The sequence below is a fragment of the Rhipicephalus microplus genome, chromosome 1 (genome assembly GCF_043290135.1).
Source record: "Rhipicephalus microplus isolate Deutch F79 chromosome 1, USDA_Rmic, whole genome shotgun sequence".
Classification (NCBI taxonomy): domain Eukaryota; kingdom Metazoa; phylum Arthropoda; class Arachnida; order Ixodida; family Ixodidae; genus Rhipicephalus; species Rhipicephalus microplus.
This window is the reverse complement of record NC_134700.1, coordinates 28,835,493-28,858,007: the sequence shown is the minus strand read 5'-3', so window position 1 is coordinate 28,858,007 and position 22,515 is coordinate 28,835,493. Positions and strand designations below refer to the sequence as shown.

The 22,515-nt window shown below is 45.3% G+C and overlaps 1 protein-coding gene across 6 annotated transcripts in view; it reads right to left on the bottom strand.

Moving 5' to 3' along the window:
* The window catches only part of LOC119178100 (very long-chain specific acyl-CoA dehydrogenase, mitochondrial-like), a 236,796-nt gene that overhangs the window by 90,784 nt on the left and 123,497 nt on the right, over positions 1-22,515 (bottom strand). For all 6 annotated transcript variants that reach the window (XR_012894667.1, XR_012894668.1, XM_075891514.1 and 3 more), the window contains 2 exons: positions 9,129-9,312; positions 1,493-1,747 (listed from right to left, as the gene is read on the bottom strand). Coding sequence is in view for 4 of the 6 variants with exons in the window: in XM_075891514.1 (XP_075747629.1) it covers positions 1,493-1,747; positions 9,129-9,312 (439 nt within the window). In the remaining 2 variants the exon portion in view is untranslated. The remainder of the gene's footprint in view (positions 1-1,492; positions 1,748-9,128; positions 9,313-22,515) is intronic.

The following is a 22,515-nucleotide window of genomic DNA, read 5'->3' as shown; positions in this document are numbered from 1 at the left end:
TCCAAGTCAAGTTCAATCCTAAGCTTTTTTTCTACCTAAGATGGCGGCTCAGAGACTACTTTTATGCGCTCCCGCAATAGTTGAACATTCTTACTCTTCAGATGCCAACCTCAAAACTACGACGAAGAGGTGCCGTCGTTGAAGTTGTCCTGGAAGACATTGCTGGACGAGCTGCTAGTCTTCATTGCCGGTGTCCCAATCTTCGTCATCATCTTCAGCTTCGCTGGGCTACGCTTACTCGTCAGGAACTCTTGCTCACGGGTACACTCTGCTGACTGGTGTGGGCTGCTGCCGTTTCAGCGCGAAGTGGGATAGCTGCAAGTCCACCAGGAACTGCTGTGCAAGGGTGCAGCAAGTTCCTGCAGTATCACTCGGAAGCACTTCCGAGGCCAACGGCCACTTCCCGGGCCTTTCATACCGGCATCCTTCACAACCGGGTGGCTAGGCTTCTCCCGTCAGTGTAGCAACGCTGGTTCCACACGTCTTCACAGCTCAAAGCCCCACGGCAGTGCCAGCTATCAACCCGTTATTTTCCATCACAGACCTGGTCGTGTATCACAAGCTTTTTTCTGACCAATCTCATACGTGAACATGGCACGTCTGTGCTGTCGGCGGTCTTGCGCACGGGTGCCGCATTCCAGCACCTGGCACGTGCCTCGTGGCCTTTTACTCATAACACCCACATTAGGATAGCATAGATCGCGCTCTTTGTGAAATAAACGTGCACTGGTTTCATTTTTTTTGTGTTTGCTTGTTTTTTTCACGCTCGTTAGAGCATAACCCAATCGCAAATGTATACACAGCACAGGTAAGTTACTCATGTGTTTGCGTTTACGATTTTTTGCGCTAACTTTTAATTCTATCACGACGACTTTTCAGAACAAACAATCATTTTTAGCAGTCCCTTGAGATTCATTGTACCAAAATTTCATTGTATGCACTGATCTTTTTTTTCCATCTATCTCGCTTTCTCCCTCCATGTTGACATTTGCTTTCGATTTTCTTTGAGTTTCTGCGCCAGAAAATGTTCTTTTTTTTCATTTTGCATCATTTTGTTTGCCTGACGGCCTCGCCAAGACTATAATGTTCATTGCGTAGAATCCCTATTGTTGTGGGTCCTTGCGAGAATTTGTCCAGAAAAGGCTTGTTACATGGCTTATCTTTAGCAGATTTTTTTTGCATTGAGCCTATGGGAAATTAAAGAAACATTCTCATATTGTTTGTCTTCACAAGAATTTGTTCTAACAGAGTTCGTCCAAATGAGACTTCATTGTATACTCGCATTTGTGCTATACGCAGGTATTTATGGCACTGTATTGCAGCAAAAATTGCCAGGCCAAGTTTTGTGTGTCAGTACCCTGTTGGGAAAAAATACAATGCACGTGTCCTTCAATTAGGTGTTTATTTGAAAGGAGAGTCGATAGAGGATCAGCATGCAATGAAAATGCTGCTGCACTGTATCCAGTGGAACTTACAAAGGATGTCACCTTACCAATGATGTTACGGCCGTACTTGATGAGGAGATGCTCGACAGCGCCCCCACACAGCTCGATACAGCGTGACACAAGTGCAGTTGGGCCAGCGAGACGAGTGTGCACATGCTGCTGCAAGGTGGGTGCGGCCGAACCCAGGCCCACGGCACGTCGCACCCTCTTAGAGCCCTGGTCAAACAGGAGGCCCAGGTGCGCAGCAGGGTTGCGCAAGGCACGCCGCAGCTCACGCAAGTGGCCACCGGCGTACTGCAGCCCTGCAAAAAAAGTGATCTTATTTCTTAATTATTGAGTGTTTGAATGTTCCTTGGAACATAAGTAGTATCGCGAAATCAGAAGGCAATATCCTGTTATAATCATTCGGGTGTACTTATAAACATACAGCTACAACTGAGAATGAATTTAATGTTTCTTCAGCTGTCGGGTGCATCAATGACTATACCTTTTGAATACGCAGGATAAATGAACTCACTGGATATGCAGAAAACTCAAAACAGTCAAGAAGCCCTCAAATCCAATCCTTATTTACTGAGGAGCACAGAATTACTGCCCCTGAATTGCTTTCTGATTCCCTGCATCATACATACCCCAGCCACAAGGATGCTGTTGATTCTATAATGGGAAAAATTCGTAGCAAAAATTGAAGCTAGCCAAGGAGATGTTGAAAAAAAAAATGATGCTATTGCTCTCGGGGTAACTTGAAAATAATGGTACAAAAGAAAACAGGAAAAAAAAACGGCAATGACATGCAAGATACCCCTGCGTAATTCCCAGCCTGGGTAGCGATGGCACATATGGGAGCATCAACAAGACTTTTTGACTGTCGTTAAAGATGGCATCTTTACATAATTTTTTTTTACCCACAGACAACTTCTTCATTTTGAGTTGATCAGTGGTGAGTCGATTTCTGTATACTCATTAGGCGTTTTCAGCTGAGAAGGCAGGTTGGAGTTGCAATGTGCTCACATTCCTCAACCCTCTCACGCCAAACAATTTGGCCGGTTCCCCAGCTGCCATTACCGTATTTACTCGCATAATCCTCGCACTTGCATAATTCTCGCCCCCCCCCCCCCCCCCCATCGCCCAATAAAAATACGATTTCTTTTTTTTCTGCGAGTAATTATCGCGCCCCTTAAAATTGCTGCAACGATGTCCTGTGTTTGTTTCAGCCACTGATGATGATAGCGGGCGCCATCTTCTAACCATAAAGCGTACTATTATTATTGCACAGAGATTCAATCTAATCCAAGCCAAGCCAAAGGGGCAAGCGCGCATTGCAGCAGGTTTTGTACATTGTGACCGTAATGTTGTTACATTATGGAACGATATAGAAGCTACACGGCTGCTTTCAAGTTGAAAGTGATTGATCACACACTTAACAACGGCAACAAGTAGGCCCTTCGGAGTATAAGAGTTTTGTGTTCGGTACTGGTAACAGCAGCTGAAAGCCACCAAGACATGTTAGGTCTTCCGTGTGCCTAAGAATGAAATGGATGGTAAACTATTTCGTTAGAAGGCAACTGCAGACAATTGTTTGTTAAATGGGCATCAGCCCAATACTGACATTTTACTCTAACCTTTCGCAAGCTCCTGTTGAATGACCAACGCTACCGCTACGCCCGCAATGCCCCCAAGCTTTGCAAACGGTATTCTGATTCCAGACTATTTGCTTGCGCTTTTTGTGTCTCAAAGAAATCTTGCCTTGTGTTGAACCTGTGCTTTTATTGTTGAGGTAAGTCTTAACTAGTAGTTTTCAAAGCTTGAAGTTAGTTGCTGGCGTGAGAATCACGATTTGCGGCCATCTCATTTCCTTTTTTTGCTCCGTACATCTTCGAGTAAAGTTTTCTCCGCGTAATTCTCGCACCCCAACTTTGCATCAGTTTTCCACCCAAAAAAAAATGCGAAGATGATGCTAGTAAATACGGTACAACCCAATCTAGGTGGCCCTGATTGCTTGTTTTTTTTTATTTTTAGGCTAAAGGCTGCTCATGACGATAATTCTCCCATGAATAAATAACGATTCGCAGAGCTACAAATCGCATAGTTGCATACACTTTTAATGCCACAAAGACTTTAGAAGTATTCACAAAATCTTGCATGAAAACATTTTGTAGCATTTTCTGGTGAATTTCTTTAAAGGTTGATTAGCACAATGCCAGTTATAGCTGTGTTGGGAATGAGAGTTGAATTACTGACTGACATTGTTATGCTGATCTCAGCCCTCTAGTGCCACATGGCTCTCACGATGATGATTAGTGTGTACATTTCTTGTAAATAAACCTGTCGTCTTTACGGCCAATGAGAATGTCAGCTCCAGCACCTGGAGTTGTATTCTCACTAAGTGCACTGGTTTGTGCAATAATATTGATTCGTTGTCATAGCATGGTTGGCACAGCACCAGATCGGCATCCCTCGTTGACAGCCACACAACTCGCAAAAGTGCTAATACCTCCAAAAGCAATCGCGCAAGAATACAGCCCCTAAGCCTTCATCTATGCTGCATGCATTGCAGCCATAATTTTGACAAATAAAAACTGCAAAAGTGCCAAGGGTCTTATGCAAAAACTAAATTGTTGGATGAATTTCCACTGGACTAACAGCTGAGGGTGTGAAAGAACGAAGTACGTGCAGCATGCTTGCTGTTGAAGAAAACAGCAACACTGCAGACAACAACAAAGGCAAGCGAACACAATGGTGCAACCAAGAGAATCTTGGGGGCCTTGTTTCTGTTAGAGTGAGCGCAGAAGCCATTTTTGAAAACAACTGATGTCATAAACATTATGATTAACTCTTTCGTTACCGCGTGAGAACGGCTATTTCTCATATGTCTCGAGAAAAACGTTTTCGCCTGTTGCAAGAGAACTCTGGTACGTATTGCAGCATACCGAATTGTACACAATGAAATGCTCTTCCCAAAAATTGTATGTTGTACAGCAACAAAAATATTTTATCTGAATAAAGATTTGAAAAAGTGTGTATTTCAATAAAAACACTACATATTAAACTATATTCACAACAATTATAATTCAGAATATACATTTTGAAGAAGAATGACCTAGAAACAGTAAATGTTAGTTTATTACTCATTTCATACAGTAAAGCATTGCTTGGTTCGTGAGACACGAGTGAACTCTTATATATTAATCAGTAATTTGTTTATTTTTTGCAATACCAGCCTGTAGTCATTTCGTTATAGATGGGTACTTGTGATGTGAATAATCCCTCTATAAATCAGATGTCCATTAGCTTCGCTATTTCGTCTAGCGTCACCTTTTTGCATCAGTTACCTCAAACTGTATAGGTTGGCGTTCCAATATATGCATCCAAGCATAACACTTTGCATTTTTCCACATCGTATAAAAAACAATAATATCGTGCGCGGTCCTAAAGTATTTCGCGCTGCTTCGTAGTGAGATCCAAGACGTGCTCCGCTGACCTTGTTGTGACGAGAAGCCCTGCGGCCGGCACCAGCACACCACGCCGAGTGTGGACCTCGCACGTAACCAGAATACTAGGCTATAAAATTGTGCACAAAGGTCCGCAGCTACGCACTTGCAGTCGAGGAGAAAGCCTGAGGCTTTAAACAAAACAAATACATGAACGGCTGTGGATGTATTAGGCTGATGCAAAATCTCGCCGCTATAAAACTTAAAGCTAAGGTCATCCTCGGACTCTAAGCTCGTCTTCACTGAATTTAGATGCGGTAGCAAGACAGTTTTGGAGTGGCGCATGTTTTTTGCAGTGCAGTTAATAAACAGTGATCAAACGTCAATAAACAATGATCGATTTGAATAGGCATGGTAACGAAAAGTTAAATGCCAAATATGGACCTCAGGAGTCTATAATGACAGGAATCAAGAACATGTCAGAGGCGATGTCTACACCATAGTTTCCTACAATATTTATTATAGAGTACTCTGGCACACCAATCGTTCATCCACCATTGGAAAGATGGGTAGTACTTAGATTTGCCTAATCTTCATGCTAACGGCTTCAAGTGCACTAGTGGCTTTGTTTAGTGTTGTGTTTTAGCGTTAGTTTTAGATAAAAAAAATAGATCGATAAAAACTTCATGACACAATTTAAATTGGCAAGGCTAAGGAAGTGAAACTGCTGACTGTCTGTTGAACTTGGTCTAGCGACAAAGCGGTTGCACACAACAGTTAAACCTGGATATAACGAAACTAATAAATTCCCAGAAAAACTTGCTATAAAGAGACTTTTGTTATACGCAAGTTCAGTACGGAAATTCAGAAAATAAACGCGCAAATAAAACAAAAGGGGGATTGAAGGCAGAGCTAACCTAAAACACTTATTTCACAGTAAAAAAACTGTAAGCATTGCGATAGGAATTATATCGACACTCTCAGTGGGTTCATGCCGTCGCTTCCATGTTCCGTGACAAGAACAAATTGATAAAATGTCCCCGTGCATCGTAACTTTCACGAGCAGGTGAAATCGCGTGAGCACTGCTGAAGCAAAGATCAAATGAGTCGGCCTATTCCAATCACCTGGAAAGTGCATAAGATGACTCAGAACTGCTGTCGAATGCTCAAATAGAAAGTAAACCACCCGTCTCAAACGAGCATGAAACAATGCGGGAAGAGGGGGGAGGGCTCGCTCAAGTAGCAATAATGAACTTCGATTTCAAGGGAGGTCGCGACCGCTGGCACACTTGCTATCTTGGCGAGTATCAGTGCGGTTTTAAGGCAACGAGAATGTGTGAAAAGAGCACGCCTCCCTGGAGCGGCCGTATTTGCTCGCACCAGCATTTTGCAGGAGTTCCGCGATATTGGCTGCCAGCCTTACTTATTAGATGATTGCAATTTTTTGCTATCGTGTTTATTGCATTGCATTCAACGCGCACATTGTGTTGCCAGAACTAATCAGCCAATCGCGAAAGCTACCAGCCTGCGAACTCGTGGCGCAAGATGGAAGGGCGTGACAAGTCGAGCTCTGAAGACCCGTCGTCACCATGGTCTTGGAGAGTTTCTATCAGCGCCTAGTCTGACATCCCCTCGGTGGTGACGATAGTGTTGTTCGAAATTAAGAAGTCACAGTTTCGCTGCAAGGGCGAAGCATTGAATGCGATAGCAACAACTTGGAGTGTAACGCTGAGAATGACAAGCAGATCAAAACGTGCACCGCTTACGCACAAATGACGCACGTGGACGACAGCCAACTAATATTCACCGCTCTGCACTTGACGCGCTATTTAAACAAAAACAAGGCACGAAACGTAATCACAGGTACAGGTATGGCTGCGAACTAACGAGTGCCCCAGCTGTTACTTCACTGTGCTTGAAAAGAGCACTCTTTTGGCAAACGACGCCTCTCCAGCAAGCGAAGTGATCTTCGTGCACCTGGCAACTACACGCAATTGTTCAGGTTAAAGCCGTAGGCGTGGGATTCTCCCCACCGAAGGATAAGCGCACGCGTACAAGCATCTACCCCACCCCACCTCCTGCACGGGGCAAAGTATGCGTAGAAGATAAGCGCACGTCGGCGCATCATGACGAGCTGAGCTGCTGAGTGCGAGCGGCTTTTTTTAAAGACAATAATTTTTCTTGGGTACTTCGATGCAAAATTTTGGTCTGTCTGTCCGTCTGTACGTTTGCCTGTTTGTCCACCCTTGTCCGACCCCATCCGCGGCGCCTACCAATATTGTTCAAGCTTCAGCGTTCATACTTGTGCAATTGTCAATTAAAATCAATTATTACGCATATCTGAGGCACCATAACAACACGTCAATATTCTCTGTGTGTCTTTTTACTAGAAAAGGCATACATGAGTAATTCTAAGGACTGTAGCGTTTATCACACTGTGCTGACCATGCAATGCTTGCACGAAAAAGCAAGTGTTTCCAACGCTTTGCTAAGATGACACAGTGGTGGCAGCTACTGGTCGCCTTGTGTTCTACACCTTATCACCACAGAGACGGGCATGCACGCCAAGCGCTTCGTTTTCCAGGATAACTGCCAAATAGCACACATGTCTCGCGCGTGACGGGACTTGATGCGCTCGTTCGTCTAAGCTTCACCCTCGAAGCGCCCCAACACAGCGCCTCCAGAATACTATTCACCGATTTTCTTGCGCAGAAAATCAGATAAATGTTTTGTTCACTCTCTCCAAATGCAAAACTATCGTCTTTCGATGACATTCGCAGTGTAACATACAGATACGGGGCCAATCTTTTCTTTTTTGAGCTTTTATATATATAAATACGTATACATATGCGATGAATGGCGGCGATGACGGCAAAAAACCAGCCGAGACTCCATATAATTGCTATTGTAAAAAAAAAATGCAAAGTTGAACGTCGTCGGGGTCCACGCCATGCAAGCGCAGTGAAACTATGCACCCGCGCACAGCGTCGAAAACGAAGAACAAACGACGCAGACACGCATACCGCAGGAAACTATTTGATAAAGTGCCCTCCATATGCAGCGCAGCCCCACTATGTGATGCTAAGAAAAAGCATGGCACTACCAACGTGAAAAAGTAGGGATTTTTTTTTTTGTTTGTTTGGAGTGATGGGAGGGGGCATACCTGCGCATGCATTTGCGGCGGCGAGAGCAGCAACAATGCCGGCTCGTGGGGTGGAGGCCCCCCTGTCCGTCTCACGCTCTTTCGCCTGGTGCGCCGTGTGCACCGGCGCTGCCGCTTTGGCGACGACGGGGCAGTCGCAGAAAATGGATGGTCGTACCAAAATGCCCGAATGTGGAGCAATGTCCGTGGGGAAAATTCGTAATATGAAGGTTGTCTCCCGCTGTTACTTTGTTACATAGAGGTCACAAATACATGTGCTTCTATGGAACAACGGTGGGGAATCGAAAACCTTCAATATATTGAGGAATTCGTTATATGAAGGTTCGTTATAAGCAGGTTTAACTGTACATGAAGCCAAACAAAGATGCAAGACTGCAGCTTAGACAAATCTACTACTTATCATTCCCATGCCAGCTCAGGTGGCACGAAATGCAGCTCCCACTGACAATAGCGCCAGATTTCCTTGTAGTGTATAATGCATTACGAAACTCTATGGTCTGGCTACTATCATATTCCAGTTAGGCCACGCTGCATGAAAAGTTAAGGTAGAGCCTCTCCCTTGAGCGTTTTAATTAGAGTACCAGCTGCACAACTACGTTCCGAAATCCAGACATGCACATGGCTAATTCTGAGGAGGCCAGCATATCGTCCTATCATCTTGGAGCAGGAATACAAAAACACTAAATCACTTCACGCAGCATTAGCCTAGTCGAGAGCACTTTTTAGTTTGTCTTTTGATAAGAAAATGCCACAATCAACAGACCCCCGTAATTTCAGCAGATGGCGAGTTTGGATTTCCATACAAGAGACCTATGATGAGCTTCACAACTTGTATGATTGAAGAACTCTGACTTGGGCTCGGAGCGCCGGGTCATGATGTACCACATGGGAATGGTCTTATGATGGCAGCTTGGGAGCACGGCTGCCAGAACAATGGGTTCTATAGGAGCTGTCCAGGAACTGGCTACTAAAATCTGTAGCAGCTACAAATATCTAGCATGCAGTAATGTAATAGCGTGTGATAGGCTGTAATACAGTAAAGAAAGTCATCGTAGGTTGCTTTTCAGTAGGTTGCGATTCATAACGCACCTTGCAGAGCAACAAAAAGCCGCAGGATGTCATTGGCTCCCTCGAAAATACGAAATATGCGAAGGTCTCGCAGGCAACGCTCTAGGCCTCCATCACGCATGAAACCCATGCCCCCGTGGATCTGGATTGCCTCATCTGTCACATACCAGGCACACTCGGAAGCAGTCACCTTGGTGCTTGCTGCCTGCAATATCAAAAGGACCTTTTAGAATAATCGCCTGGATAGCTGCAGCTGCTTCCAGGTAGCTGTAGAGAGAGACTTTGAAATGAGACGTACATTCAAACAATGACTGCATGAGAAGACTCAGATCAAGAAACTGCTGTACTCATAGTCCAAGTTTCCGAACAACAGAATGTGGTGACAAGCAGTTTTGAATGACAATAATGAACATACATCCCCGATATCCACCCCTTTCGAAAAAAGGAACACTTGCCACGTTTGCAGAATTAAACCTCTATATTGTTGCCTGGCTGCAACAGTGAATAATAATGAAAGGTCCCGAGAAATTCTTGCAGTGAACACGCACCTCGGCTTGTTTCGATTCAGACGTTTTCTGTATGATGTGGCAAGCGCCCCGGGAATGTTTCAGTCGGTCACAGACCAAATCCTAAAAAGAATTCCCAGCACCGCGTGCTACCTGGACGACGTTATAATTGCACAAAAAACTCGAAAAGAATACGCAGAAACACTGAGCGTGTTCTAGAGCAGCTTAAGAAGCACAATTTGCGTAAATGCCGAAAAACGCAAATTTTTTCAGAGCAGCGATAAGTATCTCGGGCATGAGATTAGCAGTGCATAACTGAAGCCGACAAAAGAAGAAGTTGAGGCCGCATTGAAAGCGCCCGAACCTAAGAATGTAGGCGAGCTACACTCTTTCTAAGGCATTTTTTAACTTTTACGCTAAGTTCTTGCTGTGTCTGGCCGACACACTAGAGCCAATGCACCTACTGCTGAGGAAAGAAAATCAATGGAATTGGTCCCAGGAATGGAAAGAAAGTTTTCAATGTTGCAAAAAAACTTCTCATTAGTGACCCAGTTCTCGAGCTGTAAGACGCAGCAAAACCGCTGAAGCTAACATGTGACGCATCAGCGCATGGTGTAGCTGCAGTTATCTCTCATGTGGTAAAGGGGGAAGACAGACCGGTGGCATACGCCTCTCAAACACTAAATGCAGCTGAAAGTAACTTTGTACACATTGAAAGAGAAGCGCTTGCAATCGTTTTCAGCATTCAGAAGTTTCATAAATATCTGTATGGCAGAAATTTTATTATCGTGACGGATCATCAGCCGTTCACCTACATTTTTGACCCAAAGAAACATGCAAGTTCTGTTGCAGCAGCAAGGATTTACCGTTGGTCTAATCTGCTTGCCAGTTTTATTTATTTACATACCCTAAGGACCCGGGAGGGCATTACATAGGGGGGGATTAGGAAGATTTTCAACATGTGTAAAATACATTAAATATTCAGAACATCATTATATAAAGCTTAAATAGAAAAAAAATTGAAAAAAAGAGTACACACAACATTGTGATAAGGATAATAAAAAACATATATAAACTCAGCAGAAGAAAAGGTACGTAAACAAAATACAATAGGCTCCAGGTAACAAGTGTAGGCGCGAATAACACACACAAAATATTCAAGTAATTCACATAAACAACACCACCGCATAACTACATTAATCGATTGGAACTTCTAAGAACACTTTTACCGCTTTCAGAAAGGATGATGATTCTGTTAGAGTGGCTACATCAGCTGGCAAGGAATTTCAGTTGGTTATTGACAGGGATAAGGGCGAGTTTTGATATGTTTTTGTTCTTGGGTAGATGGGATTAACTTTGTTAGGGTGATCAACATGGGCCGAAATGTGTGATGGCGGGAGGATATGCTTGCGCGCAAACTGGGAGTTGCTGTGGAAGAGCGAATGAAGATTAGATAGCCTTGCAAGTTTACGGCGCGTCGCAAGGGAGGGCAGATTAAGCGATTTCAGTATGAAACTTAGGCTTTCATTTGGTGAGTATGACGACGTTATGAAGCGCGCAGCTTTGTTTTGAACTGATTCAACCAAATAAGTTAAATTTTCATTGTGAGGGTGCCATATTATTGAAGCATACTCCAGCGATGGCCTTATCAGGGAAACGTATGCATGCAGTCTGGTTTCTTTGTTGGCAAGGTATAATTGCCTTTTGAGGATGCCAAGTTTTTTTATTGTTTTAGTAGTGATATGTTCAATGTGAGTGGTCCAGTTTAGATTGGCTGTGAAAAATACCGCAAGATATTTAAAGGATTGTAATGAATCGATTCGAATGTCATTTATGGTGTATGACTTATGCAAAGGGATTAGAGCAGAACTAAATTCTAAGTGCTTAGTTTTCCCTATATTAATTTCCATCTGCCACGTGTCGCACCACTCGGCCAGCCTATCAAGGTCAGTATACGAGTGAGCACCGGAAGGTTGGTTTGACTGCAAATGCTGATGGGCTGTCTAGATAACCATTGCCACGGGTGCCTACTGAGGAAGCCGTAAACTATTATTCGCCCGTTTTAGAGTTACCGCTGACGGCTAAAGAAGTAGCGAAAGAAACAGATAAAGAGAACGAGCTGAGAATGGTGCAAGAAATGACATGGCATAGGTGGCCGAAAGCAGTCTACAAAGCCCTAGAGCCATATTTTATCAAAAGTTACGATCTTTCATTATATATGGACTGCCTTCATTGAAATAACAGGGTAGTGATCCCCAGTTCACTGCAACAGCGCGTCTTAGACCTGCTGCATGAAGAGCATCTTGAAATTATCAAAATGAAGATGCTTGCTCGCGGAATTGTGTGCTGGCCTAGCATTGACAAAGACCTTGAGGAGTGTGTAAAAAAATGCGAAATTCGTGAGTGTCCGAGCTTCAGTTCCAGCCACACCATTGCAGCAACGTATGTGGTGTTCCAACAACTGGGAGCGCATACACATGGATTTCACAGAAAAAGATGAAAAATCCTTTCTGGTCATAGTTGACTCGCACTCTAAGGGGTGGAAGTTAAACTAATGTCCAATACAACTGTGCAGAAAACAGTTGAAGTCGTCCGTTCTGTGTTTGCGTCTTATGGTCTACCAGTTGAAGTGATTACGGACAATGGTCCCCAGTTTGCATGCTCAGTGTTTCAAGAATTTCTTTGCAAAAATGGCATAAAGCACACTTTCACTCTACTATACCACCCTCAGTTCAATGGTGCAGCCAAGCGGGCTGTATAGACAGTCAAAAAGGCTCTTTTTAAATCACTACTTGTTGGTCAAAACACGAACTGCAGCAGAAGCTTGCAGCACAAAGTAGACAATTTAATTTTTTCGTACAGAATGACACCCCATTCGTTCACTAATAAGAAACCTAGCGAACTGTTCCTCGGTAGGAAGTTGCGAACGCGTCTACCTTTGTTGAAACCCAATATGACTAAAGCAATTAAAAATTGAATGAAAAGGACTGAGAGCAGTGCTAACAGAAAAATTAAATGAAAAGGACTGATTTGATTGATTGATTAATATGTGGGGTTTAACGTCCCAAAACCACCATATGATTATGAGAGACGCTGTAGTGGAGGGCTCCAAAAATTTCGACCACCTGGGGTTCTTTAACGTGCACCCAAATCTGAGCACACAAGCCTACAACATTTCCGCCTCCATCGGAAATGCAGCCGCCACAGCCGGGATTTGATCCCACGACCTGCGGGTCAGCAGAAATGAAAAGGAAAAGGACTGAGAGCAGTGCTAACAAACGTTGCGGTGCAACTAGACTTTCTGCTATGGGGGATGCAAACATGGGGAGATCTGTTAGAAAAAAAACTATTAAACGGTTTCCTGGCAAAATGACCAAAGTTGTGTCCAATGTTACATTTCTAGTCCGTGTGCAACAGTGCATAAGGTTCTTACATGCAGATCATTTGAGGACAGCAAACAGAGTGCCTGAAAGTACCAGTGATCACAATGCACAACCTGATCGGGCATTTTTCCCTGACAGTAACAATAACACACGTGTGGGAACTGCTTGTCCCCCTACCACGCCTAATGCCACCTTAGTATTGCCGCTACGCAACACTCGTACTTGATAGCCGCCTGACCGGTTTATTTATTTATTTATTTATTTATTTATTTGAGCATATTGTTAATCCACATTTGTGGGTCATTACAGGGAGGGAGTACATAAAAGTAATAATTGGTATATAAAAACACTCAAGTAATGTCAACTGTCAACAATAACAAAAAAAAAAGAAAAAATCATCAACATTGGCATGACAAAAGGAAAGCAAAACATCAACACATCATCCAACGATTTTTAGGTAACATATAGTTGTCAAGCAAATATTCAAAAGCCCTTGAATCCGTGCACTCAGCAATATGTGCAGGTAGCGCATTCCAGTCTTCAATAACATTGGGGAAAAACGAATACCCAAAGACGTTTATGCGGGTGACATATGTTCTAATGGCTGCACTATGGTTTGTTCTTCTGCTAATTCTACCAGGTTCCCGTATGTACATACTTTTATCAATATTTATTCGACCCTGGAGAATCTGAAATAATAATTTTATTCTGTTCCTCTGTCGCCTAATTTCAAGTAGTTCCAATTTACATGAGTTTAGCACCTCGGTAACAGAGTCTGTTTTTTTGTATCTTGAACATATGAACCTGGCTGCAAGTCTTTGGATTCTTTCCAGCTCATTTATTAGGCCTTTTTGGTGGGGACTCCAAACTACGGCAGCATACTCCAAAACAGGCCGAATAAAAGTTTTATATGCCATTAGCTTGACGTCTTTGGTTGTGTTTCGTAGTTTTACTCGAAGAAAACACAACTTTTTGTACGAGGAAGAACACACATTTTCAACGTTGCTGCGCCAGTTTAGGTCATTTGATATCACAACGCCTAGATATCAAAAACTGGAAACATGTGTCAAAATTGCACTTCCCATACGATACTGGAAATCAAGAACGTTTTTCTTTCGGGTAATATTCGCAAAAGTGGTTTTGGCGTAGTTAATTTCCATATCCCATTTTTCACACCAGGCATGAAGATCCTCAAGACACTGATTAATTTTTTCCTGGTTGTTTTCACAGTTAACTGGAGCATAAATTAAACAGTCATCTGCAAACAGTCTCAAGACCATTGGCGGCTGAACAACTGTGGCTACATCATTGATATAAACTAAAAACAATAAAGGGCCTAGCACCGAGCCCTGTGGTACCCCGGAAAGTACATCCAAAAAGCTTGACACAGAATTATTAACACGCACTACTTGCCTCCGCCCTGTTAGATAAGCTTCAGTCCATTATAAAACATCATTACTGATACCAATTTGACGCAGCTTATAAAGCAGCTTACCATGTGAAACCTTGTCAAACGCTTTTTTAAAATTGATGCAAATTACATCAGTTTGTTGGTGTTCATCCAAAGCCCGTGCAAAGTCGTAAACCGTTTCGATAAGTTGTGTCACCGTGGATAGGCCCCTTCTGAAGCCATGCTGAGTGGCGCAAAGTAGCTTATTTGTTTCCAGAAAATGAATAATATGTTTAGCGATTACGTGCTCCATGATCTTGCAGCATACAGAGGTTAAGGATACAGGGTGATAGTTGTTTGGATGCATACAATTTCCACTTTTAAACACGGGTATAACAGCAGCGCAACGCCAATCTTGTGGAACGGAATGGCTACGTAAAGATTGTTCAAAAATAATTACCAGATAGAAAGACACCCACTCGGCGTATGGCTTTAAAAATACCGTTGGTATTCCGTCGGGGCCACAGGCTTTCTTTGGATCTAAGTTCAACAGTTGTTCAAACACGCCCTCCTGATGAAACGAAAGAGGCTCCATGGGGAATGCGCAGGAATAGTTTATCTCGTCTGCGATGGAACTTTGTGCATCTCTATTAAAGACTGAATGGAAAAACTCGTTGAAACCATCTGCTATCCTTTGTGCATCTGTCACAGGAGCATCTTCTATACTTATCTGGTCTATTTTTGATTTCTTTGCTCCCAAAAAACGCCAGAATTTGGTGGGCGAGCTTTTAAGGAAGTTTCCTAGCGTCTCATTGAAGAACTTTCTTTTTGCTTCTGATAATGGTGTTTTTAGTCTACTGCGTGCCTGTGATAGTTCAGTTGACTTCTTTGGCTGCCTGCGTAGCCTTTTAATTCTGCGTTTCATGTGAACAATATCGCGAGTTATCCATGAATTTTGCTGTTTCTTTCTTTTATAACAATTTGGTACAAATCTGTCCGTGCAAGTATCAATGATGCATTTAAAGCGCTCCCACAATTCCTCGACTGTCTCTGAGTGGGAGGCAATGTCAAATGCCTATGTACGAATGAACTTATGTAAAGGCAATGAGTGATTGCATACAGGGTTGTTTGTACTTAAACAGTACTATTTGAAAAAAAATTGTTTATGTAATATGACTTTTCCACTAAGAGGAAAGGAACGTTACATGTGAATAATGGCACGTATGATGCCGTTCAGCTGAGTGCAAGCTGGATGTTATCTGTGATAAGATCGGTGCGGCCACTATGCTGACCACCTGTGTGGCCGCCCACATGTCTATGATGTAACACCTGGCCAAGGCTATAAAAAGCCGGCCGTGATCTGTATCGTGAGTCTTATTTTCCGATTCTTGTACTGTTTCGATCCTTGTTGAATAAAGCAGTAAGCCCACTGCTATCAAGCTCGCCTGTTTTCCGTTTTCCTGGGTCAAGTTACACCAAAAAAAATTCCGCCATATCCACGAAGTGAATGATGATGAGTGGGCGAAGCTCCGGAGGTAAACCTGGTAAACCATGAATTCTCTGTACATTTTGCCCACTCGATTTTATTACATCGCTCCCCCTAGCGTACGTCGCCGCACTAAATCGAACGATTGCCTTCAACCAATGACACGCGCCATGTGTGACATCATTCCTATTTTATAAAATCTCGCGTCTTTCATCAACTACAAGTACCGCTTTCTAGTTTATAACATCTTGCATCTTTTCATCATCAGCTACAAGTACCACCATCTAGTAAACACTACAAGAACTAAACGAGAGGTGGCTACATACAGGAGACGGTACCGCCATCTAGTGAACACCGCAAAAACTAAACTAGAGATGGCTACATACAGGGGACGGTACCGCCATCTAGTGAACACTGCAAGAACTAAACTAGAGGTGGCTACATACAGGCTACAGGGGACGCACAGCCCACGCCCTAAGGAGCTTCGCCCCTAAAATAGTAGGTATTACTGGTGGTGCCAGATATACGTTATCTTGAATTAGAACTACAAGTGTGGCCCCCACATTATTTATCACAATACAAAAAGGCCTTTAGACAGACAAAGCCATGGTCACAAAATGTGAGAGAATGTGAGTAATTTTAGAAACTCAGTCACGACTAGACATTCGAACTTGGTTTCATCATATTGTAAAAAAATTAGCGCAACTTTGTACTCCTACAAATACTCATACATTCACTCTCTCACCACCTGAGAAACACAGATGACATACAGCGCTCTTCTGTACACTATAGCTGCTCACTGCACACTATATGCCTGACCCATGGTTAGGCCTGAGTATTTTCTGCCAATTGTTTGCACATTTGCAAGAGAAAAACTGTCGAGAAAAAGTTTTACTGCATAAATGTTGTTTTTTCCTCATTACAGTTTTTGTAGCCTATTTGCAGAGGCCACAAACATGGCCTGAGAATATCCGCAACAGAAGTGTGCTGGCATTTCTATATGTGTCGCCAGGAAACACTGTGTACATCTGAAAACTGTGACAAAGCAGACCAGGCAGAGAATCGAAAAAGAATCAAGTGATATTTTCAACAGGTGCATTCACCTTTCTTCAATGCTTGTACGTGAAATTGTAGGCTGCGAACTGTGTAAGCTTTACCCCTTCAGAGAGCGAAAGCAGCCCACAACCCCACATGCTCGACACAAATAAAATCTAAAAATACATTTTTCTCGTAGACCAGATATGATAATTACTTTCGCTTTAGCAAAAATTTAGGCCTGTAGATTTACGCACAATGCAAACTGATAACAACCATCAAGGGCATGAAGTGACATCACACAGTAAGGGTCATTTTGGCCCATATTATCTAGTTAACAAAGCAAATAAGAACATATGATTTTGAAACCATGCAGCATTGGTTCTGGCAGAATTTGCAACGTGTCTGTCTCTTGTATTCACAGGATCGTCCTTACGCTAGCTACATTCCTGCCCTTGGTGCAGAAGACTGAGGCGCAAAAACCATATCGTGAACCAAGAAGAGCAGAAGAGAAGAAAGAACAGCGCCAACTACCAACTGTTTAGAGACCGTCTAGGAAGCGCACAGGAAAGAAAACAAAACCGCACAGCCAACAAACATCGCACAGCATCATGATCAAGGCACTAAGTTATCCAAAAACTGCATTTCTGTTGAGTACAACACAATAGATGTAGCACTGATACAATCGGGCCCTTTCTTTATGATAAAATAGGCTTCCAAGAGCTCTCTAGCTGTTTGTTTTTTGCTCCTACCAAGAAATGTTTTTTGCTCCTACCAAACCCAAAAACAAGTCCTTTTGGAATACATTTCTGCCCGCACTGCCCTGCGACCTAGCAGCTTCAGTATGAGCTATCGCCCGCATCATCAATCATCTTCAATGTTGTTGCCTACTTTCCTGCCCATCATTCCGTGCAGACTACATATAATGAAGATTCTCGTGGCACCTTTCACTTTGGCAGCAGCGATGGTGGCCGAATTTGACAGTGCCTGACAGGAGTCTTTTACGTTTGCAGGCTTATTTCAATTGTGTTCTTGTCACTGAGGTTTACATTGTTTTATTGCTGCCGCACCACTTGCTGCTCCTTTAAGTGTACTGTTTTCACGATACCAGCCAACACAGGTCTTGCCAAAGAAGTAGATGCATAGTGCATGCAAGTTGTGGGGATCTGAGGCGCGCCCACGAACATTTCGTGGGCATTTTGCCGTACGACCGCTCCTTTTCCTTTCCCGTGCTCTGATAACGGCGCGTGGTAATAGATGGCGCCACGCACGGACGCAGCGCGTGTTCTTGGAGGTTGGGAGAATCAGCGAGGGTGAGTCGCGTGCGTGCCACAAAGGGTTTTTCCTTTGTTGGTCGGCGCCCGGTAAGCACGTGTTTTTCTTTGTCCGCATCCCCTTTGGCAATCGCCGGATTGTAGCCTGCCTGGGGGCCTAGGAATCTCCGGCAGGCGTGTTTACCTGAGTATTAGCTTCGGTACCATACGCTAAGCCAAACAGTGGTGCCTAGGGCTTGACGCGGTCGTACCATGCCAAGCTGCACTTGCCGGAGGCCTACGTGTACGATGTTTGCCTTAACTCTCGCGACCAAGCCCAGTGGCCATCATGACAGTGCGCAGCATAGCCGCGACGGACCTTTTGCCGACTGGCATGTCAAAGCTTCCCATTGCCAGTTGCGACGTGCTCACAGTCTCCCCTTTATCGTGAACGTCCACGTGAGAGAGTCTCTGCTCCCCGCGTCCTGGGAGCGGACATTGCACTGTTGTTTGGGGGTGCCGCCAAAGGCAATGAAGTGTTTGTGTATTGCCGTAAACCGACCACTTTCTGTCTCGCCATGCTGCGCTGTACACCTTGTTAGTTGAGTGTGCAAAGCGGTGCGCTACACGTGAGTAGGTGACGGAAACGTGGCTTAGTGACTCGCTAAGCCTGAACCTGCGGTGATCTTCCGCTACAGTGAGTAGCGAGGTCACAACACTGGCGCCCAGCCCGGTATTAAAGGCTCATTAAGCTTTTGATAAGACTTAGCCGAGTCAGCCCGCCGTTGCGAATTAGGCTCGCTGTGTTTACTCGCGTTATGTCTGCTACGCGTGAGTCCTGTCCGCTGACGCTTTTAGCAGATACCACACTGCTCGAGAACAGGGCTAGTACCCCCCTTGAGCATCACAATCGAGCACCCTCACTGGTCACAAGCCTCAGTCAGGATGACGCGAGGCACTGTGTAGCAGCTCCCACTGGAGAGGTAGCCTGTTTTGCGTCAGAGGCCATAGCCCAACCCAAACAATGCACACGGGCAAATTGGACTGCCACTGTTCCCTGCTCCCTTTGGAATGCATGGCTGCTCCATGTCGCAGCGTTCCCAAAAAGCTCTGAGTGCAGCTTCGGGCGCAGATTGGAAACGCGGCCTCAGCCATGGCCGAATTTTTTCCGCTGGCTGCTACTCAATCTAGCAGCCAGGCTCACTCTGAGCACACATCTGTACTGCTAGCCGCAAACGGCCTAGCGACTTCACGTAAAGCAGCCCCAAGAAGCAGCTGTGAACGACAACAGGCGCTCTCTGACAATGATGCTACGGCGGGTACCCATTTTGAAACCGTGCTGCTTATCGAGCTCCGAGACAGTTCCCCAGTGCTCGCCCGCACTGCTAATGCACAGAAAGCTTCCTTTGAAGAGGGCGCACAGACGCTGCTGCAAAATGCCACCCAAATGATTCAGGCACTCGCTGAGGCAATCATAACACTTTCAGCCATTCCGAAACACCCTCATCCTTCTACCATGTTGGCCGTTCTAATCTACAGCGGAAATGGTGATCTGCGCAGTGCAAGAGATTACCTAGACTCCCTCGCACATTACCACAGAGCCATGGATCTCGACGACCAAGAAGGTCTTGGACGCGTCTTCCTGGCTGCCCTGACTAATACGATGGCTAGGTGGTATCGGCTTTCCGACCACTGAGCACTGATACGGCGGTTGGGTGGTATCGGCTTTTCGACCACCGAGCAGCAACCTTCGATGAGTTCTGCGCGGCCTTTCTGCGTGAATTCTTGCCCGTAAACTACAGGAGTAGGATGCGGCGCGAGCTCGAGCTCCGCACATAAGCTTCTGATGAGTCCCTTCAGTAGTACGCACGCACGATGAAAGACCTTTTCTCTATCGCTGAGCCCAGAGCCTTGAACGGAGAGCGCGTCAAATAGGTGATAGGCAGGCACACCCGACCTTTTAGGCGTACCTGCACGGCGGTCACTTCCGTGATTGGAGGAGTTGGCCATCCAGGCAAAGTGCATTCAAGGCGACATTCTCGTCACGCGTGCCTATCGCCCACCACTTACAGCCAGCGAGGCCCTTGAACCAAGCTGTGCATGGAGAGGGGTCATTACCCTACCCTATCGGCGACAGCCCGCTGGAGCTGCCTTCCCCGCTACCGCTACAGGCGGGCACACTTGGGAGATATGCAATCGGGCTACACGTACAGGAGGCGCACAGCCTGTGCTGCATCACAACTAAACACGCGCAAGCAGGGCGAAATCCGACCGAGCGCATCACCAGTGGTGATGTTCGTCAGAGCGGTTCCTTTGATCACGTGGCGAACTGACCCCTGCAGCTCGAAGCTGCTCCGTCTTGGGAAAGGGACCACGATGGAGGGCACTGCTTCCGCTGCCATTAACGAGGGAACATAGCGAGAGAGTGCTCCATATTCGTGCCTCCTTTGAAGCAGGGAAATGTGAGCGCAGGCCGTTTGTGAAGGCACGAGCGGCCGAACCCTTGCTACTCCCCTTTACGTACTAGGCGAGGAGTCTTGCTGATGCGCACGCGCCGTTTATTTCGGTCAGCATTGCCGGCCACAAATTCTTGACATTGCTGGATACGGGCACAAGCCCTTCATTGTTTGAAAAACAGGTGTACCACTTGCAGAAGCATTTTGTGTGCTTGCAGGACAATCGAGCAACATTCACTCTTGCAAAAGGCGTGGCCCAGTCGGCGGGCGCCGCGAGGTTGACTGTCAGATGGGGAAGCTGAATGAGACCCATGCGTTTTTTTCATCTTCCAGGACTCAGTGTTTCTGTGATTCTTGGTTGGGACTTTCTCCTAAAAACCTGTATCATAGTGGACATTGCGAATGAAGGCTATCGCGACGGACCTTTGTCCGAGCTAAAGCTGCTCATCAGCCCACCAATGTTTTCTGTTGCCTGTGCAGTAGAGGCGTTGAAACCGTGTTGCGTGCAAACTTTGGGGGCACGCCCCTGCGCTATGCACTCGTCGGCTCAAAATCCCCATCGGGATCGAGTGGCACGACACGAAGAGGCTCCACATCCTTTGATCGCCTGTGTGACTCAATTAGATGATACACAGAAGGCTCGTCTGTTGGCACTGTTACACGGATACGATGAGCTCTTCACCAATCAACCAGGCTGTACCAATTTGATGAGCCATTCGCTCAAAATTGGCGACGCGCTTCTTTTGAAGTGTAACCCTAGGCTGGTCCGCCAAACCAAGAGGCAAGTAATTGACAGCTTGCTGGACGCGATGCTCTCAGCTGGCACAGTTCGCCATTCGTCCAGCACCTGGGTGTCTCCAATTGTGTTGGTGCCTAAAAAAGATGGAAGTCATCGCCCGTGCGTCTACTACCTCCGTCTGAATGAAGTGACTCGTAACGATGCCTATCAGCTCCCCACAATTGGCTCCATCGTAGGAAATCTCAGCACTATGGGTACTTTACCACATTAGATGCCTCCAAAGTTGCCTACAGGTCCGGATAGATGAGCGTGATCGGTGCAAGATTACCTTCACCTCCCACAGAAGGTTATTTGAGTTCACTCGTATGCCCCTTTGGTCTTTGCAATGTTCCTGCGACTTTTCAGAGACTCATGGACCGCGTCCTCGGGGAAGCAAAGTGGTCTTACGGCATGTGCTACCTTGACGACATTGTGATTTATTCACAAACTTTCGAAGAACACTTGGCCCACATGCTGATGTGCTCGAGAGGGTGAGAGCCGCCGGTATGACATTAAATCCCGCGAAGGCCCAACTAGCGCAAACCTGAGTTCAGTTACTTAGCTTTACGCTGGGCGAAGGCTCCATTGAGCCAGACTGGGAGAAACTTCGAGCAATACTCGATTTCCCCGCGCCCAAGGACGTATGCAGCCTGCGCCGCATTCTCGGAACGGCCAATTTTTACGGTTTGTTCACTCCATTCTCTGCACGAGTGCAAGCACCCTTGACCAAGCTCTTGGGTAAGCCAGCTGAGTGACGATGGGGACCTGAGCAACAAGAGGCATTTTCATGTCTAGTGCCACTGCGGAGATAGTGCAACCTGATAGACAGCGGAGACAGCAGAGACGTGACAAGACCGTTTGTTGTTCAGACTGATGCAAGTGATCTGGGATTAGGAGCAGTTCTCCTACAGGAATACGACGATGTGTTGCAGCCGTTGGCCTTTGCCAGCCGCTTGTTGATATTCGCGGAAAATCATTATTCCATGACCGAGAGGGAGTGTTTCGCCATCATGTTTGCACTTCGGAAGTTTGATGTCTACCTAGATGGGACGAAGTTTTTGGTGCAGACAGATCACAGTGTGCTTAGCTTGCTGATGCGGCTTTGTGAGCCTGCGGGCAGG